General features: G+C 48.4%; 6 protein-coding genes across 12 annotated transcripts; 3 read left to right on the top strand and 3 right to left on the bottom strand.

Annotated features, from left to right (window-relative positions):
• The first annotated feature begins 7,156 nt into the window (after positions 1-7,156).
• LOC9662544 (protein SYM1) lies at positions 7,157-8,328 on the top strand. Of its 5 annotated transcripts, none has more exons than XM_024660516.1 (3): positions 7,157-7,613; positions 7,712-7,815; positions 7,873-8,328. In XM_024660516.1, exons 1-3 carry the CDS (start codon positions 7,413-7,415, stop codon positions 8,288-8,290), a joined length of 723 nt encoding a protein of 240 aa, XP_024516284.1. In that variant the 5' UTR covers positions 7,157-7,412; the 3' UTR covers positions 8,291-8,328. The 5 variants fall into 5 exon arrangements, with proteins under 5 accessions (XP_024516284.1, XP_024516280.1, XP_024516281.1 ...); XM_024660515.1 differs by having other exon boundaries at positions 7,198-7,613; positions 7,679-7,815; XM_024660512.1 differs by having other exon boundaries at positions 7,189-7,613; positions 7,679-8,328.
• Positions 8,329-8,413: 85 nt separating this feature from the next.
• On the bottom strand, positions 8,414-9,787 carry LOC9659880 (cytosolic Fe-S cluster assembly factor NBP35). Its single transcript, XM_002986653.2, has 3 exons — positions 9,683-9,787; positions 9,529-9,630; positions 8,414-9,472 (listed from the first exon to the last, which is right to left on the bottom strand). The coding sequence occupies exons 1-3, from the start codon at positions 9,723-9,725 to the stop codon at positions 8,571-8,573; spliced, it is 1,047 nt and encodes a 348-aa protein (XP_002986699.1). The 5' UTR covers positions 9,726-9,787; the 3' UTR covers positions 8,414-8,570.
• LOC112341068 (protein DDI1 homolog 2-like) lies at positions 9,720-11,706 on the bottom strand. 2 transcript variants are annotated; one of them, XM_024660511.1, is made up of 13 exons: positions 11,605-11,706; positions 11,524-11,556; positions 11,308-11,441; positions 11,120-11,234; positions 10,951-11,067; positions 10,835-10,900; positions 10,725-10,787; positions 10,624-10,668; positions 10,508-10,569; positions 10,362-10,455; positions 10,209-10,301; positions 10,086-10,155; positions 9,720-10,015 (listed from the first exon to the last, which is right to left on the bottom strand). In XM_024660511.1, the coding sequence occupies exons 1-13, from the start codon at positions 11,668-11,670 to the stop codon at positions 9,792-9,794; spliced, it is 1,182 nt and encodes a 393-aa protein (XP_024516279.1). In that variant the 5' UTR covers positions 11,671-11,706; the 3' UTR covers positions 9,720-9,791. The 2 variants fall into 2 exon arrangements, with proteins under 2 accessions (XP_024516279.1, XP_024516278.1); XM_024660510.1 differs by having other exon boundaries at positions 11,120-11,240.
• A 100-nt stretch (positions 11,707-11,806) lies between these two features.
• Positions 11,807-13,387, top strand: LOC9662545 (calcium-dependent protein kinase SK5). Its single transcript, XM_002986592.2, has one exon. The coding sequence runs from the start codon at positions 12,275-12,277 to the stop codon at positions 13,184-13,186; it is 912 nt and encodes a 303-aa protein (XP_002986638.1). The 5' UTR covers positions 11,807-12,274; the 3' UTR covers positions 13,187-13,387.
• A 63-nt stretch (positions 13,388-13,450) lies between these two features.
• Positions 13,451-17,539, bottom strand: LOC9659881 (methionine S-methyltransferase). Its single transcript, XM_024660509.1, has 11 exons — positions 17,242-17,539; positions 16,992-17,188; positions 16,714-16,923; positions 16,559-16,654; positions 16,265-16,453; positions 16,025-16,213; positions 15,733-15,969; positions 15,223-15,669; positions 14,974-15,153; positions 13,948-14,916; positions 13,451-13,891 (listed from the first exon to the last, which is right to left on the bottom strand). The coding sequence occupies exons 1-11, from the start codon at positions 17,489-17,491 to the stop codon at positions 13,586-13,588; spliced, it is 3,270 nt and encodes a 1,089-aa protein (XP_024516277.1). The 5' UTR covers positions 17,492-17,539; the 3' UTR covers positions 13,451-13,585.
• Positions 17,540-17,677: 138 nt separating this feature from the next.
• On the top strand, positions 17,678-18,883 carry LOC112341084. Of its 2 annotated transcripts, none has more exons than XM_024660571.1 (2): positions 17,678-17,873; positions 17,934-18,883. In XM_024660571.1, exons 1-2 carry the CDS (start codon positions 17,821-17,823, stop codon positions 18,205-18,207), a joined length of 327 nt encoding a protein of 108 aa, XP_024516339.1. In that variant the 5' UTR covers positions 17,678-17,820; the 3' UTR covers positions 18,208-18,883. The 2 variants fall into 2 exon arrangements, with proteins under 2 accessions (XP_024516339.1, XP_024516340.1); XM_024660572.1 differs by having other exon boundaries at positions 17,946-18,883.
• Positions 18,884-24,978: the final 6,095 nt, after the last annotated feature.

A 24,978-nucleotide genomic window follows, 5' to 3' on the forward strand; every position in this document is an offset into this window, starting at 1 on the left:
TAGGTGTCTCCGACACCTTGCATTGCACATATTGTGCAAGTCCACTTCCCTATCCTAGGAAGTCCTCTACTTGAGGGCACCATCCTCCTCTTTTCATTTTTTGCCACCCTTGGCACTACGTTCCCATTATCATCGTTTGTGCTAGGGCTGTGGACAGCCCTATCCTTTGGCTACTTTGCCGCTCCTCACTTGGAGCTTTTACTTTGCCAAATTGGAGCACTTGGGAATCTAACCTTGGAAGTCCACTTCCTTTCCCGCAATCCATTAGCATCAAACACATTAGTGTTCCTTGGCTAACCTCGCCATTTGGATTCCTCCCATTAAATTCCATGGCCCAAACTTGGCCACTAGTCTTTTGATCTTATCCATTGATTGTTGCATCAAACAACAAAAGATCACTACCTCCCTCCTTGAGGTATTCTTTTGGTTCCATGGCAAAGCTCCACTTCGCCAAATCCAGAGGGTGCTCACCCCTAGTAGGTCTCTATAGCAACTTCTGCTATGAGCCCCTTCCACAGCCAAACCTTGTGACCCTCCCATAGGTCATTTTTAGAGACTACTTTCTTGAACTCACAATACTATTGTATCGTCGTAGTTCATTTCCCTTAGGTGTCCTTCCCACTTGGTCACCTTGAACAAGCCCCACCATTATCAACAGTTCAAATCAACGCTTTGAACTAGGAACCTTGTTCCTTAACCTCAAAAAGACTTCATCCTTGTTTGACCATACGATCACCTAGTGATCTAATCTTGATAGCTTAACAGGTTTGCCAATAGGTACTAGGTCTCCTAGACCTTTAACTTGTTGACCATGACCCCGGGGGCATCCCCCACACTTGGCAGTGTGCCCAAGCTAGCCCTTCAGGCCAAGGGTCCATAGCAACTGAGACTGGGTGTCCCCATCTCATTCACCACGTCCTTGGTGCCACTCGCACCAAAGTGTTCAAGTTAAATATGCCGAGCCACACTAAGCAATCTAACCGTGTATCACGACTCCGGAGCATCCCCCGCTTGGCGGTGTGCCCAAGCCAGTCTCCTCACTGAGAGTCCATGACCACCAAAATATGAGTGTCCTCGTATTCCAAACCATCACCACGCCCTAGTGATTTGGGACTCAAACTATAAGCCACAAATTTTTCCTTTCCAATTTGCCAGCTTACCTCGTCTATCCGTCCAATACTGCCTTGGCTTTTACTAAGTTCCCTTGCCAAGGTTCTCACCTATGGTACCAGCTACTACTTGATTTCAGCTACTCACTACGCAAGCAACGGAGTGTTAGCCATCCATCCACGGATTCCCAAATCACTCCCAATCCCCCTCCCCGGGTTAGACTGAACTTAAGGTTCGGCTACACTCCCCGCAAGCACAAGCAGCCAAGCACACCAAGCTTCCAGGTTCCTAACATCCCTTGGTACCACAAGACTTGATCATGGGACCCTCTAAATCCCAAGCCTTGAGTGCAACACTTGCTTCGGGACACCGGGCGAAACACCATGGCCTAACGGCCCGGTATGGGTACCTCTACCCCCCCACTTCCATCCCGAATGAAGGCCCAAGCCCCTAGGAAGGGCGAGGACCAATGAGCCGCATGGTACTCAATTGGGCACCACTCCACATGAGCCGGGAGCACCGCAATCGGTTTCCCTTTCAGGAGTGGGAGTTACTCTTGAGCACTTCCTTGGATGGCCCCTCCGGCACCAACCAAATCCATGCTCACTCCCACCCAAGGCCCTCGGTCCCAGTCTCAACCTCAAGTCGGTTTGGAAGCCCCACTGGAGAGTCCCTTCAAAACTGGTTCCTGGACCTCACCATCCCTACTATACTTTTGGAACCCCCCCCCCCCCCCCCCCCCTGGGAGACGATATATAATATTTTTCTTTATGCTAGAACTATAATGTATCTGAAAATTTATGAAATGTATATATTTAAATTTCAATTGATGATGAATTTAATTTCTTTATATGATCCATGCACTAATTTTGTCTTGACCATATTTATAAATTATTATGTTTTTCATGTATAAAGGCAATGTAAGATAAAGTGTTAGAAAATTTATGATATTACATAAATCTTAGACTATATCTTAGCCAATTGACAACTCAATGTGTTTAATTTCATATATGTTTGTATTAATAATTAATATAAGATTAATGATAAAAAGAAAAATATTTTACACAAGAAATAGCTAGAACTTTTTAGTCCTCTAGTTTAAGTTAGATTATATAATATTTTTATAGACACTATTTTCTTTCTATTCTATATTAAAATAATTTCATGTCTTTTTGCATTATATTTAGAATTTTTAAAATTTAATTTTAGTAAATTTTCTTTAAGTATATAGTATATTTTTATATTTTTATATCACCATCACCTCCATATGGAGAATTAGAACTTGAAAGTATGTTTTGTAGTTTTTGTTCATAATCATTTCTGCTAATAACAGGAAACAACAACGATCCTAAAATGCATAGTTCAGGCCAGTTGAGGAAGAAGTCCTGCACACAACTTGTAGAACAACTTGCAAGAGCACTGCATGACAACAATGTGAGCCTCATTGATACAATGGAAGATAACCAGAAGGAAATTTGTCATCATAATCTAAAGAAGGAAGAATTCATGAAGCATACTCTAATTGTGGATAGCCAAATGGTGAAGAGTGTGCATCAAGTAGCTCAAGCCTTGTTTGCAATTGCTGATTCTTTGGTAAGTCAATTTATTTTCTTATTCATGAACTTCACTTTTGTAGTTTACAGTGTCATTAATTACTATCTCCAAAGCAATGAAAGAGATAATGAACTGATAAAGATGTGATGATTTACCTGATTGACAATTTTAGGCCCAGCATTCCCACCTTGCATTGCCGCTGCCAGTATCCTTGGATTGATTCCATCGATTTAGAAAGAGCAATTCTATTGGAAGGACATGAGCGTTCGTGTAAAGCTGTTTGTATCAGTTGTCTGGCAATAGAAACATGCATGGATCAGAGCTGGATTGAAAGGAAAGAAAGAACTTTGCAAGAGTAAGTACCAAGAATGCCATACTGCGAAATGACAATCTTTGCATATGGTTGATTGAATGCCCTCTCAGCGACCACTGCTCAGGTATTGCCAATAAGCTTGGCAGTGCTGTGGGGATCCGAGATGAGAATTTTCCCAAGGAACAAAGAGAAGAAACTACGTACCAGAAGTAAAGATCACTACATACATTCTACTACCAATATAAACTTCAAGCTTGACTTGTAATTGGCCAAAAACTCTGCTGGTTTCCCAGGTGAAAGTGCGCCAGGCTTGCCTACCACTATCATTGAGCTCACTTCTTTAAGAATGGAGTTTCCAAGAAAATCAAACACATTAAGTCTAGAGTTTCCTGAAAAGAAACCAGACCATAAGAAAACAAGTGAAAAAAGAAAAAGGCATTTGGAAAGCTTCCCAGACGCTATGATATCCAACATGAACTTACAATCTCGAGCAATATGCTCCTTGACCTGTTTATAGTCTTCCTCCAGCTTGTCCATGGCTCCTCCACCCACCAAGTCTTTGAAAGAATTCCCAGGAAAAATCCTGGAGACAAAAGGTGCCACAATTGTGATATGAAAAGCCTTTTCAGCTCTAGCAGTGTCGTCAATAGCCACATAAGCATGTAGACAATGGTAGAGAACCTTCTTGTCACACCTTTCCATCCCCGTTTTAATACACTTCTCCAAGTTTTCTCTCAAGGAGGCATTGGCATTCTGGATCCTCTTTTCTATGGTTTTGATAAATGGCAAGTCCTGTAATGAAATGTTGACAAGAAAGATAAGTGTCACCTTTTCTGAAAAATAGAACTTCACCCAATTCATCTCACTTGCAATTCGCTCCAACAATCAACTCCATGGGTCGTCACCACTGTTGTTGACCGGATCCAGAGCCTTCACTGCCACTCACTAGATTTTCATTGGAAATTCTATTTTTCTTGAGCTCCAGCAAGAGCTTCTTGATCTGCAAGCAAGCTAGGAATCAAAATAAAAGGACTTGCTCCACTCGATCTTACCTTGGAAACCACATGAGAGCTGTCAAGCAGCAACTTGAGAATCTCCTGAAATCATTGACATCCCTGTTGATAAGCTCGACAAGCTCGTTCTTGAGTGCTGCAAGGTGACTGCGCAGCTTGCCATGCAGCGCCTTGAGCGGCATGAAGCTACACAGGCTAGAAATGTGGGTGTTGCAATTAAAACCCTGAAAAATAAAACTTGAGTTTGGCATGCTAAAATAGACAAATTCGTGAGCTTCAAATGGATTTGTTTAAGTCTACTACATAAGTAGTGAGAATGTTTCTAAGCTCTGTAGTAGTGACATGAGGCTCCGGTCACTAGCCTTGTGGTGGATTAATCACTAGCTCAAGCTCAATGTCTATTTCCCCTATGTCACTTGTACTAATAATGAACTTATGCAGAATGCAAACTGTTTTTATAGCAACTGTTAGTTAAGTGATGGTCTCAACTTCAACCAGCTTCCTAAAAATCCTTCAATGACCTTTAAGCAATCTGAAACTTCTGTCACATACCATCCTTGAAGATGACAAGTAAAAATTGAATGTTTCCCTCAATTCAGTTCCATTTGCACTTGGAAACGGTATAACCAACCACGGAAGCTCATAGTATCCTGAGTCTCCAATGATGTACTCCCGAAATTGGTATTGGCTTCTTGAGACTGCTGGTCCATTAAGAATTTCACCTGATTGAGCTCTTCTGTAGAATGAACTCTTCCTCAAAACAGTTATGTCATTGCAACTCCTTAGATCTCCAACTCAAATATTTAGGAACTTTGCTTCATTATCCACGATTGCTTGTATGACAATTGAGTAATCCCTGTCCTTGTTGTAATAATCACTTGCAAAAACATTTCCAGGAAGCTCAACTTTGAAATGCATGTAGTCAATTGCACCACAGCAATTCAGGAAGCCACAAAGACTCTTGAAACCTATTTTTATTGCTGACAAATCTGCTGGCCACATAAGAAATTGTCCTAGATGCTAGAATGTTGTGTCGGAGAACTTCTGACAATACTTCCGGACAGTTGCTTTAGAAACACCGAAATGCTTTGCCAAACTAGCAAAAGAATCACATGAAGTTAATCTCCGTAAAGCAATGGCAACTTGCATACCAACAGGAACATATCTAGATGGAATGTTTATCAAATCTGGAGGTGGTGTTATCTGCATTGACAGAGTAACAAGTTCACAAATTGTCATGAACTACTCAGAAATTCTGAAGAACTCTCTCCACCTTGTTGGATCTTGCATTCCAACCTCATCCACCCAATGACAAAACCAGTGAAGAGACCTTGGTTTGATATAGAAATTTCCCTCTTGAAAAAGGTTTAGTTGCAACCAACTCCCAACTACTACAAAGCACATGTGATGATACACTAGCACTGATTGTTGTTGAAGAGTAGTTTCAAGCTTCTCATCCTCATAATCTTCTTTAAAACACCTTCTAAATCTTCTAACAACCAACTAATCAACTACAACAGTAGTTGTAGCAACCACAAAAACCATAGTTGTTGCCCTATTCATCCCACATGAACCCTAATGATATGGCATTAATCAATGACAAATCAGCATTGACTCACTTGATTTTAGAATATTCTAGAATAATCTGATGTGGATGATAGTTGCATGTACAGTGCCACTGTCACTTTATCACCGTCACCGCACAGAAAATGATGGTGATAGTCATATGTGCAGTGTCTCTAAGGTGCGGGTGATTAGGGGTTTTAGGGGGCCTGAGGGTGGATCAGAGTGATTCGACTCGAGGTCAATACAGAGGTGAGAGGCTTGACCACTTGTGACCTGGTGAGCCTCACCTGGGCTTACTCAATTTTGTCAAGGTGACATTGAATCAAAGTTAACTCTCGGTTTAGGGTAAACGAGTTTGGAAGCAAAACTGACAAATAAAGAGTTTGAATCAAAATCGACTTTCTTTTGGGAATGATGATGTGACTAGCAGAAAGGGGAAAAGAGGCAAGATGCCGAGCTGAGATAAAGTTTGCACCAACTGGCTTTGCATTCACATGCAGGTGAGGGAGAGGGCATTCTTTCTTGGTTGTTGAGTCCTCTGATTTTTGGTTATATTTACTTGATCTGAGTTTGAGACAGAGTCAGTGAGAGAGGCCCGACGCCATGCAGGACGTAACGAAAGCTACTGCTGGCCATATTACATCAGAGCGTGCACCAATGTATTTGGATTTTTGCATCCATCACAAAACAGATGGGGTCTATTTTCTTTTCCGGTTCCGATCCCGACCCGCCCTGTTTAGTCTGCTGGCAAGTCAAGACAGCTTGTCTTTGTTTAATCCTTGATTCCATATTCCCTTACAGCTCTCTGTTGCTGCTGGCTGTTGCTGTTGCTGAACCCTCCCAGGAATTGTGTAAGAGTTTTATAAACCCGGGGGAGATTTAAATGGTTGCTGTTAAATGCCAGGGAGCACTCAGTCTCATGACTCATGATGAACAGGGAGGGTCATTGTAACCAGCACGCTACGTTGACCGCGTCTCGTTCTTCCCTTAGCACGACGCCAAGCCAGAAATGTGGTGCGAGCAAAAAGGAAGATCAATCAAACAAGGCAAGCTTTTCGTGATACCCTTGTTTCACAGTGCGTTGTCTCTCTCAGCGGGTACATCCACTTGACAGGGAAAGAAAGCGAGGAGGAGGAGAAGGTTGGAAAAAAAAAAGAATAAGAAATTTGGTGCTGCCGCTGGCTTTCGAGAATGATGGCAGCGCGATTCCTTTCTTTAAAGTTGATGACACAGCGACGCAACGCAAGGGCTGTTTGTTTGTTTTGAGTTCCAGCGGGAGATCAGGCCCCTGCAAACAGTGGGCAGGGAATCTAATGATTCCCTGACGGGCATCATTTGCCGGTATATTCTCTGGCCAGGAAATATTCTCTCTCCCGCCGTCAGTCAGGTTGAATTGGGCCAAGTTTATGAGCTTGGTTTGGAATATAAAGCGAATGATTGCTTGTGGGCACGCAGTGAATTATGAAACCACCACAGAGCAACAAACTCTCTCTTGCCGATATTTTGTTTGATCCAATGTGTGATGGAGCATGGGGCACGGCATAGAGGGGCCTTTTTTAGGGCTCCACTCCACATTCTTCTTCTCGCCTCTTTCTCGCCCCTTGCGAGCTAAATTCTTGTCAAGGAATTGGCGTGTGAATTTTCCTCCTTGTCCCATAAGATTTTGAGGCAGGTGTTGGCCTGCTGGCCGGCGACGAGCTCTAGTGCCCGCGCAACGCTTCGCCGTCCAGCAGGCCAATACCTCACTCGAGATCTTGTTTCTCTGGAATTGATCGATCGACTGCTTTAAAACACGGGGGAATTAGGGTGCTCTGTTCTGTTTGCGTGATGGTTTTCTAGGGCGCCAGGGGGAGACGATGGGCGCCATCAAGATGAGGAGTGCGTGGTCGTGGTACCAAGGTCAACTGGCGGCCAAGCCCGTGCGCACCCAGATCGTAACGTCGGGCATCTTGTGGGCTGTGGGCGACATGGTGGCGCAGAGCGTGAGCGCCAGCGTGGAGAAGCGGCAGCACAAATCGGTCATCTCGCCTCCGCCGCTTCCCCATGGTTTGCCCAGCGTAAATGCGTCTCTCTCTCTCTCTCTCTCTCTCTCTCTCTCTCACACACACACACACACACACAGCAGGCATTCACAATTATCGCAATCGATCCACAGGTGGAGCCGGGGCCGGGCAAGGACAAGGATGGATTGAATTGGAAGCGGGTGGGAATTTCGAGCATGTTTGGAGTGGGATTCGTCGGTCCAGTGGGTCATTTCTGGTTCGTCTGGAGCTCGGCTATGGCTGTATTGGCTTTCCCATCTTTTTCCTTGTGCAGGTATGAGGGGCTGGAGCATCTCGTCCACAACAAGCTGCGACTGAGGCCCAAGTCGCTGAGATTCCTAGCGACAAAGCTGGCGGCGGACGCGCTCATCTTTGGGCCGATCCATCTTGTGGCGTTTTTCACGTATTCGGGGCTGGCGGCGGGCAAGAGCTGGGAGGTTGTGAGGCAGGAGCTGGGACGAGACTTTATCCCCGCGTTTCTGACCGAAGGAGCGGTGTGGCCCGTGGTCCAGGTGGTGAATTTCCGCTTCGTGCCTGTCCAGCACCAGCTGCTCTACGTGAATTTCTTCTGCCTGCTGGACAGCGCCTTCCTCTCGTGGTTCAAGCACCAGAACGACGCGCCGTGGAAGCGCAAACTCACCGCCTTTGTCACCGGCGCTAGTGATGACCCTTCTTCGTCTAGAGATCACTAGCTAGTGGCCATTCAAGAAAATTCTTTATTCTTTTTCAACGAGAGCCATCAGGATTTCGTTCCCGCTCCCTCTCGCTGTCCATGACACCCCCTGTGGCAATTGCAGCAGCTGACGTGGAAGATAAACGAGATCAATAGAAAGGTGCCCCGACTTGGGCATGGAGCCGGACGAGACCACCTCACTTTCATCAACATGCTTATTGAATTTAACGCCATAGTCTGACTTGGTAGTCGATCACTATCTACAACGCGCTACTCCTGCTGCATTTGTGGATGCTCGGTCACCCGATGGCCTTGAGCAGCCGCTTGATGATCCCTTTGAGAGCAAGCCCGCTGGGAGAGGGAGAGTCTTCGAAGCACGACTTCCCTTGCTCGGCCGCCCGGCTCAGCCGTGGATCCAGAGGAACCCGTCCCAAGAACGGGACCCGCATCTGCCTGGCCATCTCCTGCGCTCCACCGCCACTCACGTAAAACACCTGGGCGCAGGCCAGAGTTGACAGCAGCTCCGGGGCGAGCGTCTCGAGCTTGAGCATCACCTCCCGGGTCACGTCCTCGTCTTCTTGCCCGTCGTCGCTGCTCTTCCTAAACACGAGATCCCTGACCGGGAGCTGCAAGCCGCTCATGTTCTCCACGACCCCGAGCACCGGGATGCCAACCTTTTTGCAAAAGCTTATCTCCTTCCTCACGTCGATTATGGACACCTCCTGTGGGGTGGTGACCACGATCGCCCCCGCAACGTTGGCCACCTTGAGGTACTGGGCGATGGAGATGTGCTCGTCCGACGTCCCGGGGGGCGCGTCCACGACGAGGAAGTCCAAGTCGGCCCAGTACACGTCCTTGAGGAACTGCTTGATGAGGCCGTTCTTCCTGGGGCCTCGCCAGATGACGGCTTCGTCGGGGTCCGGGAGCATGAAGCCGATGGACATGACGCCCAGGTTGTCCTCCACGTACACCGGCGACCAGCCCAGGTTGCTCTGGTGGATCTCCTGGCCCTCCAGTCCCAGCATCTTTGGAATGCTCGGCCCGCATATGTCGATGTCCAGCAGCCCGACTTGCTTGTCCATCCCCGCCAGGGCGAAGGATAGCTGCGCCGCGAACGTGCTCTTGCCCACGCCGCCTTTGCCCGACAGCACCAGGATTACGTGCTTGACGCTGCTCATGCGCTGGCTGATCGCAGCAAGGTCTGGAGCAGCTTGTTGTTAGGCCAGTCCTTGATCTATCTATCTATCAATGGATTACCTGGATCGGGGCCCTTGGGGCCGGTGGCGCACGCCTGCTGGTTGGGGCATCCAGCACAAGCCGCGGATTTTCCAGCCGCCTCCGATTCAGTGCCCGGGCAGTCTGCGAATCGAAAGCGATGAGCAGAGATTGGAGAGCAATCGAAATTACGTACGCTCATTCGCATTGTCGGGAACATCCTCCCCCGCGCCTTCCATCACCGACTCTTTTTCCTTCTTCCCCTAAACCCTAAAAACAGGAAATGGAAAGCCCAGCTTATGAGACTATCCGCCAAATAAATAACTGGCTGCTTGCTCTTCGTTGCCATTACATAGCCGCAGCGCTTCCAACGCCGATGGGCGGTCAAAGCCCAGTGCCATCAACCGCGTCGCTTTGGCTTCCAAATCGGACGATGCCTGAGGAGCCGCCGCTGCTGGAGCCGGAAGCACGCTTGTGCTTGCTGATGGTTTCACTTCGTCTTGATGGAAATGCCTCGGAATGTCTTTCTCTGCCGTTCAAAAGCAAAGATGAAAGAGAAAAAAGTTACACTCGTCGCACCGAGGCAATAGAAAACCAACCTTGAAGAAATGGTACTGCAATCTCACCGCCTCCAACTCTAAGCACGTTATCCTTGAGATCAATGGAGCACTGCATGCGTTGTGAGACTTAACACATTTCCTTTACGAGATTGAACTCTCAACCTGGTGCTTGCGTAGCATGTCAAGGCCAAAGATGAATTCAGGATTAGGCTGGTCCAAAACTGTGAACGAGCAAGGATAGAAATGATCTCCTATCTGCCATCAGAAAGGGATCTCAACTTCGTTTCTTCATCTGGATCTAGAAAGACTTCGAACCTTGAGAGGAGCTACATGAATCCTTCCCACGATTTCCGTTTGACCCACGCCCCTGGCAACACCTACATAGCGCTTGTCCAAGAGTCTCAACAGCCTGTTTGCGAGTTAGAACGCGCCTGTGTAGGCTAGAAATGAATCCATCTCACCCACAGCGTTCTGCACAAGTCCTTGAGATTATGGTCATTTGCGCTCCACTGTCAATAAAAGCCTGCACACATGTCCCAGTGTTCAGTCCCACGGCCAGGAAATTGGTGTAGTTTACTTTCAGGGGAAAGCCATTCACTTCCATGTCCACGTAAAGCATTATCTGCAACAAAGGAGTGTGATTAGACAGACTCCAAACCCAAAAGGTAGACCACTTACGACACTGGCAAATGCTTCGGGGTTGTGCTCCACGGCTGCTTCCCAGTTTTCGTCTATGTTTCTCTAAGGAAAAGAGAAACGAATGAGCTTTCTAGCAGAATTGAAGGTACCTGACGTATACTCTCCTCTATTCTCTTTTGTGCATCTAAATCGAACGGATCGGCATTCATCAGTGCCTGCACTGACAGCGGGAATGAGAGCCTTCAAAGACACCACGGTATCTTACAATCTCCTCTTGCTGACGCCGTTGAAGATCCAGCTTCTGTTGGTGGACCTGCCTGAGAAAGCCCTGGAGCGCCGAGACGTTGTTTGAGTGCACCGCGCCCGCTATGTCTGGGTTTCTCTGCAAGCTGATTTTTTTAGGCCGGGACCACTGGAAGGAGGAGCACACGAACCTCAAACAGGAACTTCATGGCCTGTGGATCCCGCTTCAAGCGGCTCATGAAGGCCGACGGGTTTACAGCGGAGCCATCGGCATTGAGAGCCATCTCATTGCCTCCTCCCGAGCCGCTGGTGCTGCGAAAGTATAAGAACAAAAGTTCCATTCTCTCTCTCTCTCTCTCTGTGATTCAAGCGAAAGAACCTTGTTGGAGGAGGGGCCGCCGCCACAAGCATGAGCAGGTCATTGTCCACGATTCCCGCGGCATTGAGCTTGTGAGAGTTGGGGAGCTCCCTGCCGTGGTGCAATAGCTGCTGCTGGTGGAGCGGAATTTGCGTCTGTAGAGCAGAGCGGGGCATTAGCATCACTCGCTCTTCCTGCGCAGCTGCGCTGGATTGATTTGGATCTAGGTAGAATTACCTCCACTTCCAGTAGCGCCTTGACGTTTTCAACCTGCCAAAGCCCCGCAAATCAGAAGGGCGGAGCTTGAGATAGTGTTACCAGCTCATCGGCATCGACGTCCAGCGACACGAAGCGCTCGTCCGACGTCATGACAGTGATCTTCATTGGATCTCCTAAAGCCCTAACCCTAGATGGCCGGAATATTCGGGTGATATTATTGAGGGAAGGGTGTCCTTAGCACAGGGTGTCCTTGGGCATTATTGTTAAAAGGAGGCCTGCGCATAGCCCGTGTGAGTGTGTGGAGTTTTTGCCTCGTCGAGTGGATGGATAGCCGCCCACAGCCGCCGCCGCCGCCGCCGCTGCCCCCGCCACCCATCGGAGGACCCGTTCTCGGTCTCGGCTGGATGTTCCAATCCCCTCCCCCCGACGATAGGCATAGAGATCGCTGCTGGCCGCACTAGCGCTGCTTGAATCGCACAGGGAAAAGGGGCCAAGATCCAAGCGCCGTCGCCATGGTCGCAGCGGCACAAGCAAGGCGGAGGGTCAGGAGGCGGCGGCGGAGGAGTCAAGCAACAACAGCTGCGGTTGGAGCAGCAACAAGCAAGCATCTGTGGGCATCTGTGGGCTGTGGGCTGGATTTGTAGGAGAGAGTGGGATTCTTGATCCATCATCCGTTCCTCCTTTTTCTTCTTGGGCCCCTCTGGATTGGACCGCATTGGATTGATCAGAGTTCATAGGCGGAGGAGTGTTTGATGTTCCGAGAGATCCCATGGCAGGCGGCAGCAAGCTGTGGGCGAAGTATAGCCCCGGGTCGGTGATTGGGGCGGGCGAGCACAGCAGCGTCTCCATCCTGGTGCGCAAGAGCGATGGCAAGCGATTCGCGTGCAAGTCGACGCGCATTGACGCCAGCAGCAAGAGCTGCTCGGTGACCATGAAGCGCGTCCAGGTGGAGGCCGAGTGCCTGGCCAAGATGAGCAACCACTGCGGCGTCGTCCACTACGAGGAGATGGTGATGGACGCGGACGCCTGGCACCTGATCATGGAGCTGTGCGACTGCAGCCTCGCCGACTGGATCCAGCAGCGAGGCAAGATCCCCGAGGCGGAGGCGGCGCTACTGGTGCGCCACCTCGCCGCCACCCTGGACGACCTCCACTCGGCGGGGATCATGCACCGCGATGTCAAGCCCGACAACATCTTGCTGGTGAGTGCCAAGAACAGCAGCGGCGGCGGCAGTACGACGAGCTGCGCCGCCGCGGCCTCCCTGGTCGTCAAGTACGCCGACTTCGGCATCGCCGAGTACAACTGCGTCTCGTCGGCGGCGGCGGCGCGCAAGCAACTCAAGGACAAAGTTGGCACGCCGCGCTACGTTGCCCCGGAGGTGATGTGCGGGAGCTACTGGCTGCCCGCCGATGTGTGGAGCCTGGGCGTGACGCTCTACCAGATGCTGGCGGGGGCGTCCAAGGTCTTCTCCGACTACTCCACCCTGGGACTCCTCTCCGACCTCAAGGCCTGCGCCGTCACCGCCGACGCCTGCCTCGACTGGGACGGCATCCCCGGTGGCGCCAAGGATCTCATCCAAAAGATGATGGACAAGAATCCATACAAGCGGCCCAAGCCCGCCGACATCCTCGCACACCCTTGGGTCGTAGCAACCGCCGCGCTCGCATTGCCGTCGCGGTAAGCCGCGGTATGCCGCGGTATGCCGCAGGATATCCATTTGCCCTCTCCCGCGGTATCCCGCCCGCCCAGCCAGCTAGCCAAGCCACGTTCGCTCCCCAACTGGGAGCTCGTGGATCCCCTGTTAGGTAGGTAATCAAACGTCAACAACCAACCCATTCTTTTCTTCCTTTCGTCCAAAAAATAACTCTTGGTTGACCGACCATTCCGTCCGCCGCTGTTTGTCTCTGTCGAAAGAGGGATGGATGGATGGATGATTTCCGTCCTCTGTAGCAATAGCACAAGTGGTGCACGTTTAGCAAGCGCGAAAAGCAAGAAAAGCAAGATGGCAAAGACGTGGGAGATAAGAGCTGACTAAGTGGCCTTGTTTCTGTTTCCAGGAGGAGAAGATAGCGATGGATCGTCAGCCCAGCACCAAGTCCTTGAATCTCCGCAGCGCTTTCAACGCCGTATCGAATTTGTCGTCGCTAACAGCGATGACGAAGCGACAATAGTGCTCCAACCCCGTCCACTGGCTGCTGCTCACGCAAACGCCGGTGCTGCACAGCATTGCTTCGCGTATGTTCACGCTGTCCAGCTTAATCTCTTTCGTCGTTTCCCCGCCGATACTTTTGTACGAAAACGTCCTGCCCTCGTAAGCCGATGGACGAGCAACTAGGGAGATCCCTCCCTGAGGCTCCAACACCTCCCATCCACACGCAACCAGCGCCTGAAAACAGAAAACGCTTCAACTACGTAAGAGTCAAGGCGATGAAGACCTTTTACCTCTTTCATCTTCTCAGCCCTCTGCTTGAGGATGAGCTGCTGACTACGAACTCCGTCTGGCAAGTCCCTCGAGGACGATTTGCTGTTCGCCATCGCCAGAAGTTTCTTGATCATGTAGTTGGACGTCATGTGTGGTGTTTTCCTCAAGGGAGCGTCTTTAAACGCATCGGAAAAGATGGAGCTGGTAAAAGTCACAAAGCCGTATTCATGCCCGCCTGACAGCAGTTCCGTAGAGAATCCCCCTAGAAGTGCAACTGCAAACGACTTGTTGCTGCCGCTTGCTCTGCCCACGAAACTCTTCAAGTCCCAGTCCACCCGGCTGCTATCGTACTCGAGCCCGGAAAACGAAGTGTCTATGATAACCCTTGCGCCAGCTTTCTCGCACACCGAGAGGATTGAGATTATCTCCCCGCTGGAATAGAGGACGCCTGTGGGGCTCACTGTCGGACCCGAGATGTAGAGCCACGGCCTTGTAAGATCCCTGATCGTCTCTTCCACTGCATGGGCCGTAAGCTTGAAGCCGTCGCCTTTCTTCGTTTGAATTCTTCTCAGGTCTGCGTCGTAAAACGTGGCAGTCGACAGATACGTCCCGTTGCAGCCCGCAGGAAAGCACAGGGTGCCTTTGTCTTCGACGCAGCCCAGTACCAGATTCGAGAACAAGGATAAACAGCTGTCCCCAAGCACTAGTTCCCCACAATAGTCTGGTCCGAGCAGGCACTTGGCTTTTATAAAATCCAGAATTTCGGGCTTGGGATCGGTTTCTGCTTCGCTCACGTTTTGTCGGCAGAACGCCTCGAAGATTACCGCCTTCACCGCCAGGGGCGTGGGAAGAGCGTTCTCATCAATATCCAGGTGAATGGCATTCGCCGCCAATGACCCCGAGCTACATACTTCAGCCTCGACAATAGCTTTCCTAGTGCAGTCTGCAAAACGGATGAACTTGGAGCTTTCCTCTTGGCGGATTAATCTCTGGAAAACATGTAACATGTAAGGTTTATCCAGCAGTAAGAAAGGAAACTCTCAAACCTGTGAAGTCGTGTGACGCTCTGGCAGATGAAAACTAAGTAACTCGTGCAGGAGACAACCGTAGTAGAACTGGTTCATTACGGCAGTCCGGCCGTCCACAAGCTCCCCAGACAAAGCCAGCGCATGGAGAACATCTTTATTCTCGGATATAAGAAAGGCAACTTCCAAGTCAGCATAGACCTGGAATGGACAAGTGGTGGTGACTGATTTAGCATCCTCCAAGGACAAAGAAGAAAGAAAAGCCTGTACCTTATTTTTCACCAAGCCACTCATGATGGTAGCGTGCGACGGAAGCGCGTGAGCGGCCATGTATTGCAGGACACCATTAGTGCCGGGTGCACTAGACAACTCCACGTAATCCGATATGTCCAGGAAAAGCCGCGCACCGACCTCGGCACACTCGTGCAGCAACTGTTCAAACGCAGTGGAGGTTCTCATTTCAAAGTCCGCGAGGCTGGTGATGACAATCTGAGGCTTCAAGTGCCTGAGTAGCTGAATCACCAGATCTGTGCGATGAGGAGCCTCCACCACGGCGATCTCAGACGAGCTGACTTGATCACTTTGGTGGGGTAACACCGTCAGCCATTTCTTTGGTAACCATCTCGTGAACATCGCGTCAATCAGAGCAAGCTTTGGTTGATAAAGACGGAGAATGTTTTCGATGAGAACAGACCTTGACGGCTGCACAACTACATTCTGCGAACGAGGAAAGACAGAAAATATCAGTAGTGTTCCCAACAGTTGAATCTATCAACTTACAGCGGGGGTCAGAGGTATTCCATGATATATTCGAAAGAAGCCGGCAATTAAGCTGCGAAAATTGGTGCTTCCAACTGGGAGTTCGCAGGGGATATAGGAAAGTCCCTCCAGTGCATTTGCGAGGTATGCAAGGAAAGGAATTTTCTCTTCCGCCACTGATTCTTCTGAGAATGATAAGTCTAATGCGCCTCGTAATTCCTGGATCTTGCTATTCAAAAACTTGAATATGGTCTTTATCTGCGAAGGAAACCTTGTTAGTCACAGGAAAGCCTATTTATCACGAGAACTTAACCTCGTTGGGATGGCGTAGTTCACACTTGTATACAGATAATCCATGAGAGATTTCGCCTCCAGCTCTGGAGTACGCCCATGCTGTGCGCGCACAGATCGGCTCTTCGCTCAACAGCCCCATAAAAAACTCAAAGCGATGGCGGCTGTTCTTCTCTATCTGAACTAGCGCTAAAATGTCTGTATCGGCTGCCTAAGGTAATAAAGTCAGTGAATCAGAAAGGCGGGAATATCGGCTGCTTGCCTGTTTGACTCTTGTTTGCCACAGCTTGGCGATCTTAAAGCCTCTCCTCTCGAACAGGCGCTCGCAGACAGCCTGTCCCGGTCGGCCACCGATATTGAAAATCATAGCACCATTGGGCTTTATCACGCTAATGCCTTCTTCTGCAGCTCTCGCAATGAGTCCCAGGCCAAACTGATCTTCCACAAACCCCTGCATTCACGCGTTGAAGCTTTCAGTACCAGACGCTACGCATCTCGCTCGCTGTAAGCCATACAATAGGCACAGAAGGAAAGAAAACAAAAAACTAGCGCTTACTTGAAGCCCGCAATAGTTGCTGAGGGAATATAAAAAGTCCTCGCTAGCATTCTCCGAGACAAGCTTAAGCATGGCTTCCGGATCGGGATTGAGCACCTGCAATGCAGGCGAAAGAAAGTGAAGGCAGGGAAACACCAAAACAAGCGAAACCTTACCTGAGGTATGCAGCCGACAACGCGGTCCAGCATGATATTTCGGTCCCGGCAATAACCCAGCAAATCCGAAACGTAAAACTCGACACGATCCAGTAGCGATTTCCCCTCGCGGTCGATCACCAGTGATCCGTCCTCGCCGCTAAGCGCGTTTAAGTAGAGGTTGATCCAGGCAACTTTGATCGCTCGAGGATTGATGTCCAAGCCATACACCTAAGAACGACAAAGGCAAAGAATAATTAAGCTCGCGTGGAGTCCACATAGGAAATATGATGAGCTACCTTTCTCGGTAGCAATTTCTCGGCGATGGCAATGGACACCCAGCCATTGCCGCAGCCCAGCTCTGCCACATCGCGGTCATGGAATCCACTGTCCGGGAGGCGATTGATCCCTTCGTAGAAAGTAAACGACCAGTCCTCGGGAATGAAGATGCTCGGCAGCTCAAGAAGCGTGAGCTTTTGACGGTTCTTGCGAAGACCTGGGGGCGATTGATCAAACAGAGAGCAATTGATCCAATCCGGGCCGCTATACCTTGAGAATCCGAGAGAACGAGCTGATGGATCCGGAAATGGAATGTCGCGAAGCAATCCACAGTGGAAAGCTCGGCGTCAACGTAGCGCTCCACGGACGCCAGCAGCTTGCGCGCCCTGGATCGCGTGGTCTCATTCTGGAGCTCATCCAGCACGCCCTTGAAGACGCCGTAGGTCTTGTCGCCGGATTCCCGGCACTCATCCAGGAAGCGCTTCACCTCCGCCATCTCTCCAGCAGCGGCAGCAGCCATGGCTGGATGGATGAATCGATATCCTCGCCTCTCTCTCTCTCTCTCTCTCTCACACACTCACACACACACACACTTAATGCTTTAGGGCTTTGCTTTTTCTAACGAGAGTTGAGCCCCGGGCGAATAATGCGGGTCCAAAAGGTATGTCCAGCGTGGCAGAATCCATGACACAAGCCCTAATCAGGGCAAGGGGAAAGGATGATGATAGCATCCCGATCGATCGTGAGGTGGTGGATCCCAGGTTCATTTGACAAGGCGGATCCCCGGTAGCACCAGCGCGTAGCACCTCACGGTAGTACCTGGTGGGCGCGCCCACCTGCGGCGATGTGATGAAGCTCCGAATCGGGCAAGAACACGTACGTGGATCGGCAATCGTCTGTGGGTGAGTGACTGCCGATGGATTGATCATCAGTTTGCAGCCACCATGGCTAATTGACTTTAGGACTGCCGACAGGGTTTGGGTTTTCAGGGGAAACGGTACGCGGGGGAGAATGCAGCTCCGCCGCCAAACACGATCCAGCGGAGATGCATCCTCTGCCGCGGAACGCTGCTCCGCCCCCAGGGTTTGCCCGCGGCCGCCAGTGGAGATGCACCCTGGCGGCGCCACGGAATGCCAGAGTTTGTGGAATGTGCCTCTTCCTCCTCCGCTGAGGGATACGTTCCGGCCCACCAAAGGCGTCCCCAACCCCCGACAGCCACAAAGGGACGTCAGCTAGTGTTCCCCAGCCAGCAACAGCACCTCCTCGCTTCCTCGCCTTCCCGAAGCTTGTGCACGACATGATTACCATCTCTATACTGAAGATTGATCCATCGCAGGAGGTGCCAAGAAGACATCCTCTATCACCACTTCGCTTCTGGATGCTGCTCTAGCACTCACTCTCCCTGTGCAGCGTCGGATTTTATGGAGCACCCTGGTCTCTCGCAGAGAGGCTGCGGGAATGCTGCCTGGCAGATGATGGCCAGCGTTATCGTCCGGGGGACTGGCGGCGGCATTGCATTACAGAGCTCATGCGCCGTCAACGACATCATTGCCGGACGGGTTGGTTTCAATTTCCAGCCTTTGAGCGCGGGAAGGTTGAGGCCTTTTCCTTTCGTCTTGTTTTACCTTTTCGTTCACCAGCGACACTGGAGAGCCCGGAGCACAAGACCTTCACATCCGTGGCGCCAGCAACGGAAGGTAGTGCCTCTAGATGAGCTTCGATAACGAGCCAGGTCGCGGATTGATCCTGGTATTTGATACTGATGAGCGCGCCTGGGGTCAGATGTATTTACTTCCCCGTTGCCAGACCTTGTAGATGTCGAAGGCCCTGTCAAGGGCCCTGCACTACCCGCAGTCGGCGACGGGTTTCCGGGGTGCTCGTTCACCGCAATCAAATTTCACTCAAATCTTCACTCGAGCGCGCAGGGCCTCCAACCCAAAGTGACCATCTTAGTGGGTAGATTTCATGGGCTCGAGTTTGTAGAGGGTATGCTTTTCAGAGACGAGCACTTTGCGTATCCGTACCACGATATGGACAAGCAGCAGCTCGAGGCACTGCGCGGCTGCCGGGGCAAGCCTTTCTTTGGCCTGGAGCGTAACTGGTGGACGGAAAACATGCTCTGGTCGATGGGCGACTTCTGGTGTGCATGCGTTACCTCTTGCAGAGCCTGGAGATGGTGGACAGAATTATTGCTGGGGACGTCCCTTTGAATGGCCACCCAGCTGTTCCCAGCTCCGTTTTTTGCACTTCACCCCTGACATGGACTGATTGCAGGTGCAAGATTCTACCAGAGGTTTAAGAACAAGACAGATTTGAATTGCACGCAGGCTAACACAAGTTTGCCTTTGATGCATGTAGTAGAGGGTGTATGACAATCAGGACTTCCCTGCCGGCTCAGAGCAATGCAGGATGATTTTCGAGAAGCTCCGAGGTCGGCCTGGTTTTGCACCTAACGACAACGATCGGGAGGAGCTGACACGGGAGTGGGCTGCTGAGACCATCTCTGTTCTGGCTAAGGATTCTTGGCTCCCGGACCAGATCCTTGCTCACAAGCTCGTCTTCCTGGGACAAACTGCGCCATGTTGTGGCTGGGATGTCTTCAGTAGTTTGGTGACGAGATTGGGCACTGCAGCAGTATTTGAAAGAGGCGACTTCGAAAGATGGCAGGCGGATGTTCCTGGTGGCAGAAACTGTTGCAGGCCTGCATTGGGAAACCACGCCCCCGAAGCCGGCACACCGAGTTCGTGGTTGCGGACCCTAGAGGATGGGTTCAGCATGTCGCTATGGCAATTATTGGCAACCCCAGATCATGAACGATGTGCTTGCTTGCAAGGTTCCGCTGGATGAGTGATGCCTCACGGAGATCCCTACCCTGTTCTGCAAGGACTAGGGACGCTTGGAGAGGCACGTTTTTGCGGAGAGTGGCTAAAGTCGTATGGGAGGCCATGGTATAGTCGTGATCTGGTTGCATGTCCCACCTAAGCCTAGACTGGGAGCATGGAATTAGATTGCTCCTTTCAATTTGAAATTTTGGGATATGTTTTGAAAATAAATGACTTTCCAAACTTAACCATATGGAATGGTTATGATAATAACGATTTAAATCCCAACTATGATCGATTTTCTTTCAATTTAAAAAAAGTAAAGATTTAATCAGGCTTTTAACCTACTTCTTTTTTCAGTATATATTGTGATGAATGGAGTTATAGAATTCAACAGTTATGATTGTTCATAAAGCTACCAAAAAGCTATCACACTCAAAAATATACTAATGGAGGCAAGAAACTTATTGTTAGCAATAGACTTGGAGGCATCACAATAAACTTCATAAATGTTTGCATTGCTCAATATTGTAGTAAAACAAGAAACACAGAAAATGATATTTAATTGTTGACACATTTTAGCACTAATGTATTTTTTTTATAATCCAGGAAGAAAATAGTGGACAAAGGAGATACATATAACATAACAATATCACTATAACAATATGTGATATTGCCTTGACATCCACAAATAAAACAATCTATTAGAAAAACAAAATATTATATAGCACTTATATTTATAGGAGAGGCAATGTTTAAAAGCATTGTCCAATATTATCTAAGCAAAAAAGGAATACAAATATGTTACATGCTAAATGTTATTTTAATTTTGTCTTTGAGAAGAGCACCTAAGGGAAATAAACTATGTCCATACGATGGCATAATGAATCTAAGGAAAGTAGTTTCTATAAAAGATCTATGGGAGGGTCACTAAATTGGGATATAAATAAAGCCCATAGCAAAAAATGATAAAAAGACATATTAGGGGTAAACACCTTTTGGACTTGGCAAGCAAAGCCTTACTATAAAACCGAAAAGATACCTCGAAAATGGAGCTAGCAATCCTATATTGTTGGGTGCAACTATCAAAGGATAGGAGCAAAAAACTAATGGCTAACAAAAAAGCCATGGGAACCATAAAAAAGAATCTAAAAGGCACAGTTAGGACAAGAACAACATCGGTGATCTAACACCACCTACATCACAGTCCTGTCTCTCAAAGACTAAGCCATCTGTCCATGAATGATCATTCCAGATACATTCCTTAGCATCCTTAGGATGCCCACGAATATGGGGAACAACCTTCCCCAATATCCCTTTTCTAGTCCCTACCAAGTCCCTTTCTGTCCATAGTCATGTTCACCAACATTACCACTAGGTCAAAGCTCACAAACCTGACCACTAAATCCTATTGTCCTCTAGGATTTCCTCACCATATGACCGTATCTTTAGTCACTACACCAGAGGACTGCTCTTCTTCATTTCCATAGTTCAAGACTTTGGGATAACATTTTGCAACACCATGGTCGTACGTGAATTTCATGGGTACTCTCCCCATTTTCTTTCTGCCTTTGGGTGCTTTAGCCATGGGGCTAGAGCACGGTTCCATTGAGCCACACTAAGTATCTAAGTAGGTAGTGCCACCCACACTTGGATTGGGAGCATTGACCATGGCTTTCGTATAATAGCCTGTATTAGTATTCGGACTCAAACTCAAACTTAGACTTAGACTTGGACTCGGTCTCAGTCTCGGTCTCGGTTCCATTTCAGACTCCATCTTAGGTCCATCTCAGACTCATCTCGGGTCCATCTTGGACTCCATCTTGGGTCCATCACAAACTTCATCTCGGACTCCATCTTGGGTCCATCATAAACTTCATCTTGGACTCCATCTTGGGTTCATCACAAACTTCATCTCGGACTCCATCTTGGGTCCATCTCGAACTCTATCTCAGGTCCATCTCGGACTCTATCTGGGGTCCATCTTGAACTCCATCTCGAACTCCATCTTGGGTCCATCTTGGGCTCCATCTCGGACTCCATCTCAAGTCCATCTTAGACTCCATCTCAGACTCCATCTCGGGTCCATCTCGAGTCCATCTCGGACTCCATCTTGGACTCCATCTCGGGTCCATCTCAGATCCATCTTGGACTCCATCTCGGGTCTATCTCGGACTCCATCTCGGGTCCATCTCGGACTCCATTTCAAGTCCATTTCAGACTCCATCTCAGACTCCTCCACCTATCATGTGTTAGTCCTCTTGTGTCTCTTTTTTAAAGACTCAATTATTGCTCATTTCGTGCTCATTTCGTGAGCACTTTGTTGGGAGTTCCACTCCCGCTCTCAACTTTTTGAGTCAAAGCTTGTAGTCCAAATGTGTTACACTCATTTGGTTTCCTCTCAGCCACTACCACGTGGCACCCTTTCAGCTCCACTTTGGGACCTAGGGATTTTGTGTCTCATAATGATAAAATGCTAATGCCATATGTGGATGATATATTAGACAAGTTTGATGAAACATGAGTGTTTACACAAATTGATTTAAGGAGTGGATATCATCATATTGTAATGGATGATACACCTATCTCCGAGATAGCATTCAACACAAGCTTCAAACATTTTGAGTTTACAGTTATGCTTTTTGGTTTGACAAATGCACTAGCCACATTTACTTGGTTGATGACGGAGGTATTTGAGCATTATTTTCATGAGTTTGTGGACATTTTCTTGGACAATTTTTTTGTTTTCAGCAAAAATATGGAGGAGTATAAGGTGCATTTAGGCAAGGTTCTTTTGTTACTCTGTGACAACAAATTTTATATGAAAAAGAGCAAATGTGAGTTTGCAGAGTTCAAGGTGGAATATCTAGGCCATATTGTGACATTTTAGGTTGTCAAAATGGATCCAAAGAAGGTGGCTATGGTGGAAAACTACCCTACATCAACTATTGTGGCCGAGTTATATAGTTTCCTTGGTATGGCTAATTACTACTAACATTTCCAATATAAGTTTGCGGAGGTGGCTATTCCTTTGACATGGTTGTTATGCAAGAAGGTACCATTCAAGTGGAAGAAGTCACAAGAGAAGAGTTTTATGGCATTGAAATAATTGTTGAGTGAGGCTCTAGTGCTTCATATTACTGATCCATGAAAGCCTTACGAAGTGACATGTTATGTGAATACTTATACACTGGGAGGAGTTCTCATGCAAAATGGACAGTCTATTGTATATAAGAGTCAAACTTTGAATTTTGTGGAGCAACGCTATTCCACTTATGAGCAAGAGTTGCTCTCTATTATTCATGCTTTGCGAACATGGTGGCATTATCTTTAGGGTGCAGTGTTCATGGTGTTAACAGATTACAAACCACTTGTGTATCTATTCACACAAAAGGATTTAAACACTAGGCAAGCTCATTGGATGGTCAAACTTATAGAGTTTGGGGAGTTGCAAAACCATACTTAACAGATAATGCTAAGATTTGGTGAAGAATAACAGAAGCTAACGAAGGACTGGTGGCCACTTGGGACGTGATGAAAGCAAGGATTTGTGCAACTCCAAATGCTACTCTACACCTAAAAAATGAGCTCAATAGGCTAAAGCAAGAACCATTCAAGAGTATGTGAATGAGGTTATGATCAAGAGGATCCTTGTTATGGATATGAGTGATATGAATGCATTCCATGCCTTTATATCAAGGTTATAGACTTGGGCTTGAGGCGAGGTGATGCATTGAAACTCAACCAACTATAGGGAAGCATTAGGTGCGGGAGACCAAACTGATTGGGTAAGTCATTTGGGACTTGCAGAAATGTGTTATAACAACTCACCACACTCGAGTATCGGGGTGAGTCCATGGGAAGTCATCAATGGGTGAGCTATTGAAGGTCCTGTAGAACTCGGCATGGCCGAGTATCATGGAGAGTTACATGTACTTGAAGCATTCACGGCAGAAAGGCTCAACATTTGGAATCTAGTGAGGGATTCCTTGGAATGGGCTCAATAAATGCAAACCAAGTATGCGAATCAAAAGCGCTGGGAAGTAGAGTTCCAACCTGGGGAGAAGGTGTGGCTGAACACCAAGAACCTAAGACTACCAAGTGGGATCAACCGGAAGTTGACCCAAAGGTAAAAATGCATGTATTCCTGGAAATGAACTGATCTTGAGTTCCTTAAGCAGGTTCGTGGGGCCTTACGAGATTGAGGCACGAATCAGTAAAGTGGATTATCCTCCGATTTCCTCGAGAGATGGGGAAGATGCACTTAGTGTTCCATGTGAACCTACTCAAGCTATACTTTGAGGATCCGCTTCGCAAGGACCAAGTGAGACTTTTACCTTATATCCAAGGGGAAGAGGAATACAAAGTAGAAGCCATCGTTAATGCATGCAAGAGCAAGCAACAAGGGCATGAGGTGAGAAAGTTCCATGTGAAGTGGAAAGGATTCCCACACTGCGAAGAAACATGGGAACCGGAGGAGAACCTAGCAAATGTGCGAGATCTAATAGAGGAATTTTTGCATGGCAAAACTTTATGTACTTATGCAAAGTTTAATTAAAAGTATCAATTTGTGAAGTTGAGCAATGGCATATGTTAGGACTCAAAGGTGTGCCAAAAGTAAGCTAATTAACATGGGTTAGCTAGTCAACCAAATGTAAGGAACTACGCCCGACTCTCCGCAGGGATGTCAAATCCATAGACGTATTCTATGGAGGTTGGGTTCGAGTCCCAACCCCCTAGTAAAGCAAGGCTAGGTTCAAGTCCCGACCCCATACTAGGGCGTGGTGAGGTGAGGGGTATAGGGACACCTATATTCCGTTGTCATAGGCTCTTGGCCGGGGAGGCTAACTTAAACACATTGCTAAGTGGGGGGATGCCCTCAGAGACTTGGTCAACAAGTTGTAAGAAGACATAGCATCGCAAATAATCCTCTAGCTTCCATTTGTCCGTCTGTCAAGAAGTGTTAGTGCCATCAAACTTGACTTAATACCCAATATCTGTCTGTGGGTGATAGGCTGTGTTGAATTTCAACTTGGTGCGATACTGTTTTAAAAGAGTTCTCCAAAACCTACTGATGAAGATCTTATCTCCATCTGAGATGATCTTTTCTTATCTTCCCCGCACTCAAACCACTTATTTGAAGAATAGCTTCACCACACTTTTCGCATCCACTTCCATTGTGGTG

This window comes from Selaginella moellendorffii, unplaced genomic scaffold, assembly GCF_000143415.4.
Source record: "Selaginella moellendorffii unplaced genomic scaffold, v1.0 SELMOscaffold_75, whole genome shotgun sequence".
NCBI lineage: Eukaryota > Viridiplantae > Streptophyta > Lycopodiopsida > Selaginellales > Selaginellaceae > Selaginella > Selaginella moellendorffii.

What these genes read in the sequence shown, in the direction of transcription:
- LOC9662544 (XM_024660512.1), top strand. Translation starts at nt 7,413, where the DNA reads ATGGGCGCCATCAAGATGAGGAGTGCGTGGTCGTGGTACCAAGGTCAA. An exon ending in TTCCCCATGGTTTGCCCAGC is followed by an intron (nt 7,614 to 7,678) that starts GTAAATGCGTCT and finishes ACACACACACAG; the next exon opens with CAGGCATTCACAATTATCGC.
- LOC9659880 (XM_002986653.2), bottom strand. Translation starts at nt 9,725, where the DNA reads ATGGAAGGCGCGGGGGAGGATGTTCCCGACAATGCGAATGAGC. An exon ending in TCCCGACAATGCGAATGAGC is followed by an intron (nt 9,631 to 9,682) that starts GTACGTAATTTC and finishes TTCGATTCGCAG; the next exon opens with ACTGCCCGGGCACTGAATCG. An exon ending in CCCCAAGGGCCCCGATCCAG is followed by an intron (nt 9,473 to 9,528) that starts GTAATCCATTGA and finishes AAGCTGCTCCAG; the next exon opens with ACCTTGCTGCGATCAGCCAG.
- LOC112341068 (XM_024660510.1), bottom strand. Translation starts at nt 11,670, where the DNA reads ATGAAGATCACTGTCATGACGTCGGACGAGCGCTTCGTGTCGCTGGAC. An exon ending in TGAATGGCTTTCCCCTGAAA is followed by an intron (nt 10,570 to 10,623) that starts GTAAACTACACC and finishes ACATGTGTGCAG; the next exon opens with GCTTTTATTGACAGTGGAGC. An exon ending in ACATGCTACGCAAGCACCAG is followed by an intron (nt 10,156 to 10,208) that starts GTTGAGAGTTCA and finishes CAACGCATGCAG; the next exon opens with TGCTCCATTGATCTCAAGGA.
- LOC9662545 (XM_002986592.2), top strand. Translation starts at nt 12,275, where the DNA reads ATGGCAGGCGGCAGCAAGCTGTGGGCGAAGTATAGCCCCGGGTCGGTG.
- LOC9659881 (XM_024660509.1), bottom strand. Translation starts at nt 17,491, where the DNA reads ATGGCTGCTGCCGCTGCTGGAGAGATGGCGGAGGTGAAGCGCTTCCTG. An exon ending in AACTACGCCATCCCAACGAG is followed by an intron (nt 15,970 to 16,024) that starts GTTAAGTTCTCG and finishes TTTCCTTCGCAG; the next exon opens with ATAAAGACCATATTCAAGTT. An exon ending in GTGGCTTGGTGAAAAATAAG is followed by an intron (nt 15,154 to 15,222) that starts GTACAGGCTTTT and finishes TGTCCATTCCAG; the next exon opens with GTCTATGCTGACTTGGAAGT.
- LOC112341084 (XM_024660571.1), top strand. Translation starts at nt 17,821, where the DNA reads ATGAAGCTCCGAATCGGGCAAGAACACGTACGTGGATCGGCAATCGTC. An exon ending in GGATCGGCAATCGTCTGTGG is followed by an intron (nt 17,874 to 17,933) that starts GTGAGTGACTGC and finishes AATTGACTTTAG; the next exon opens with GACTGCCGACAGGGTTTGGG.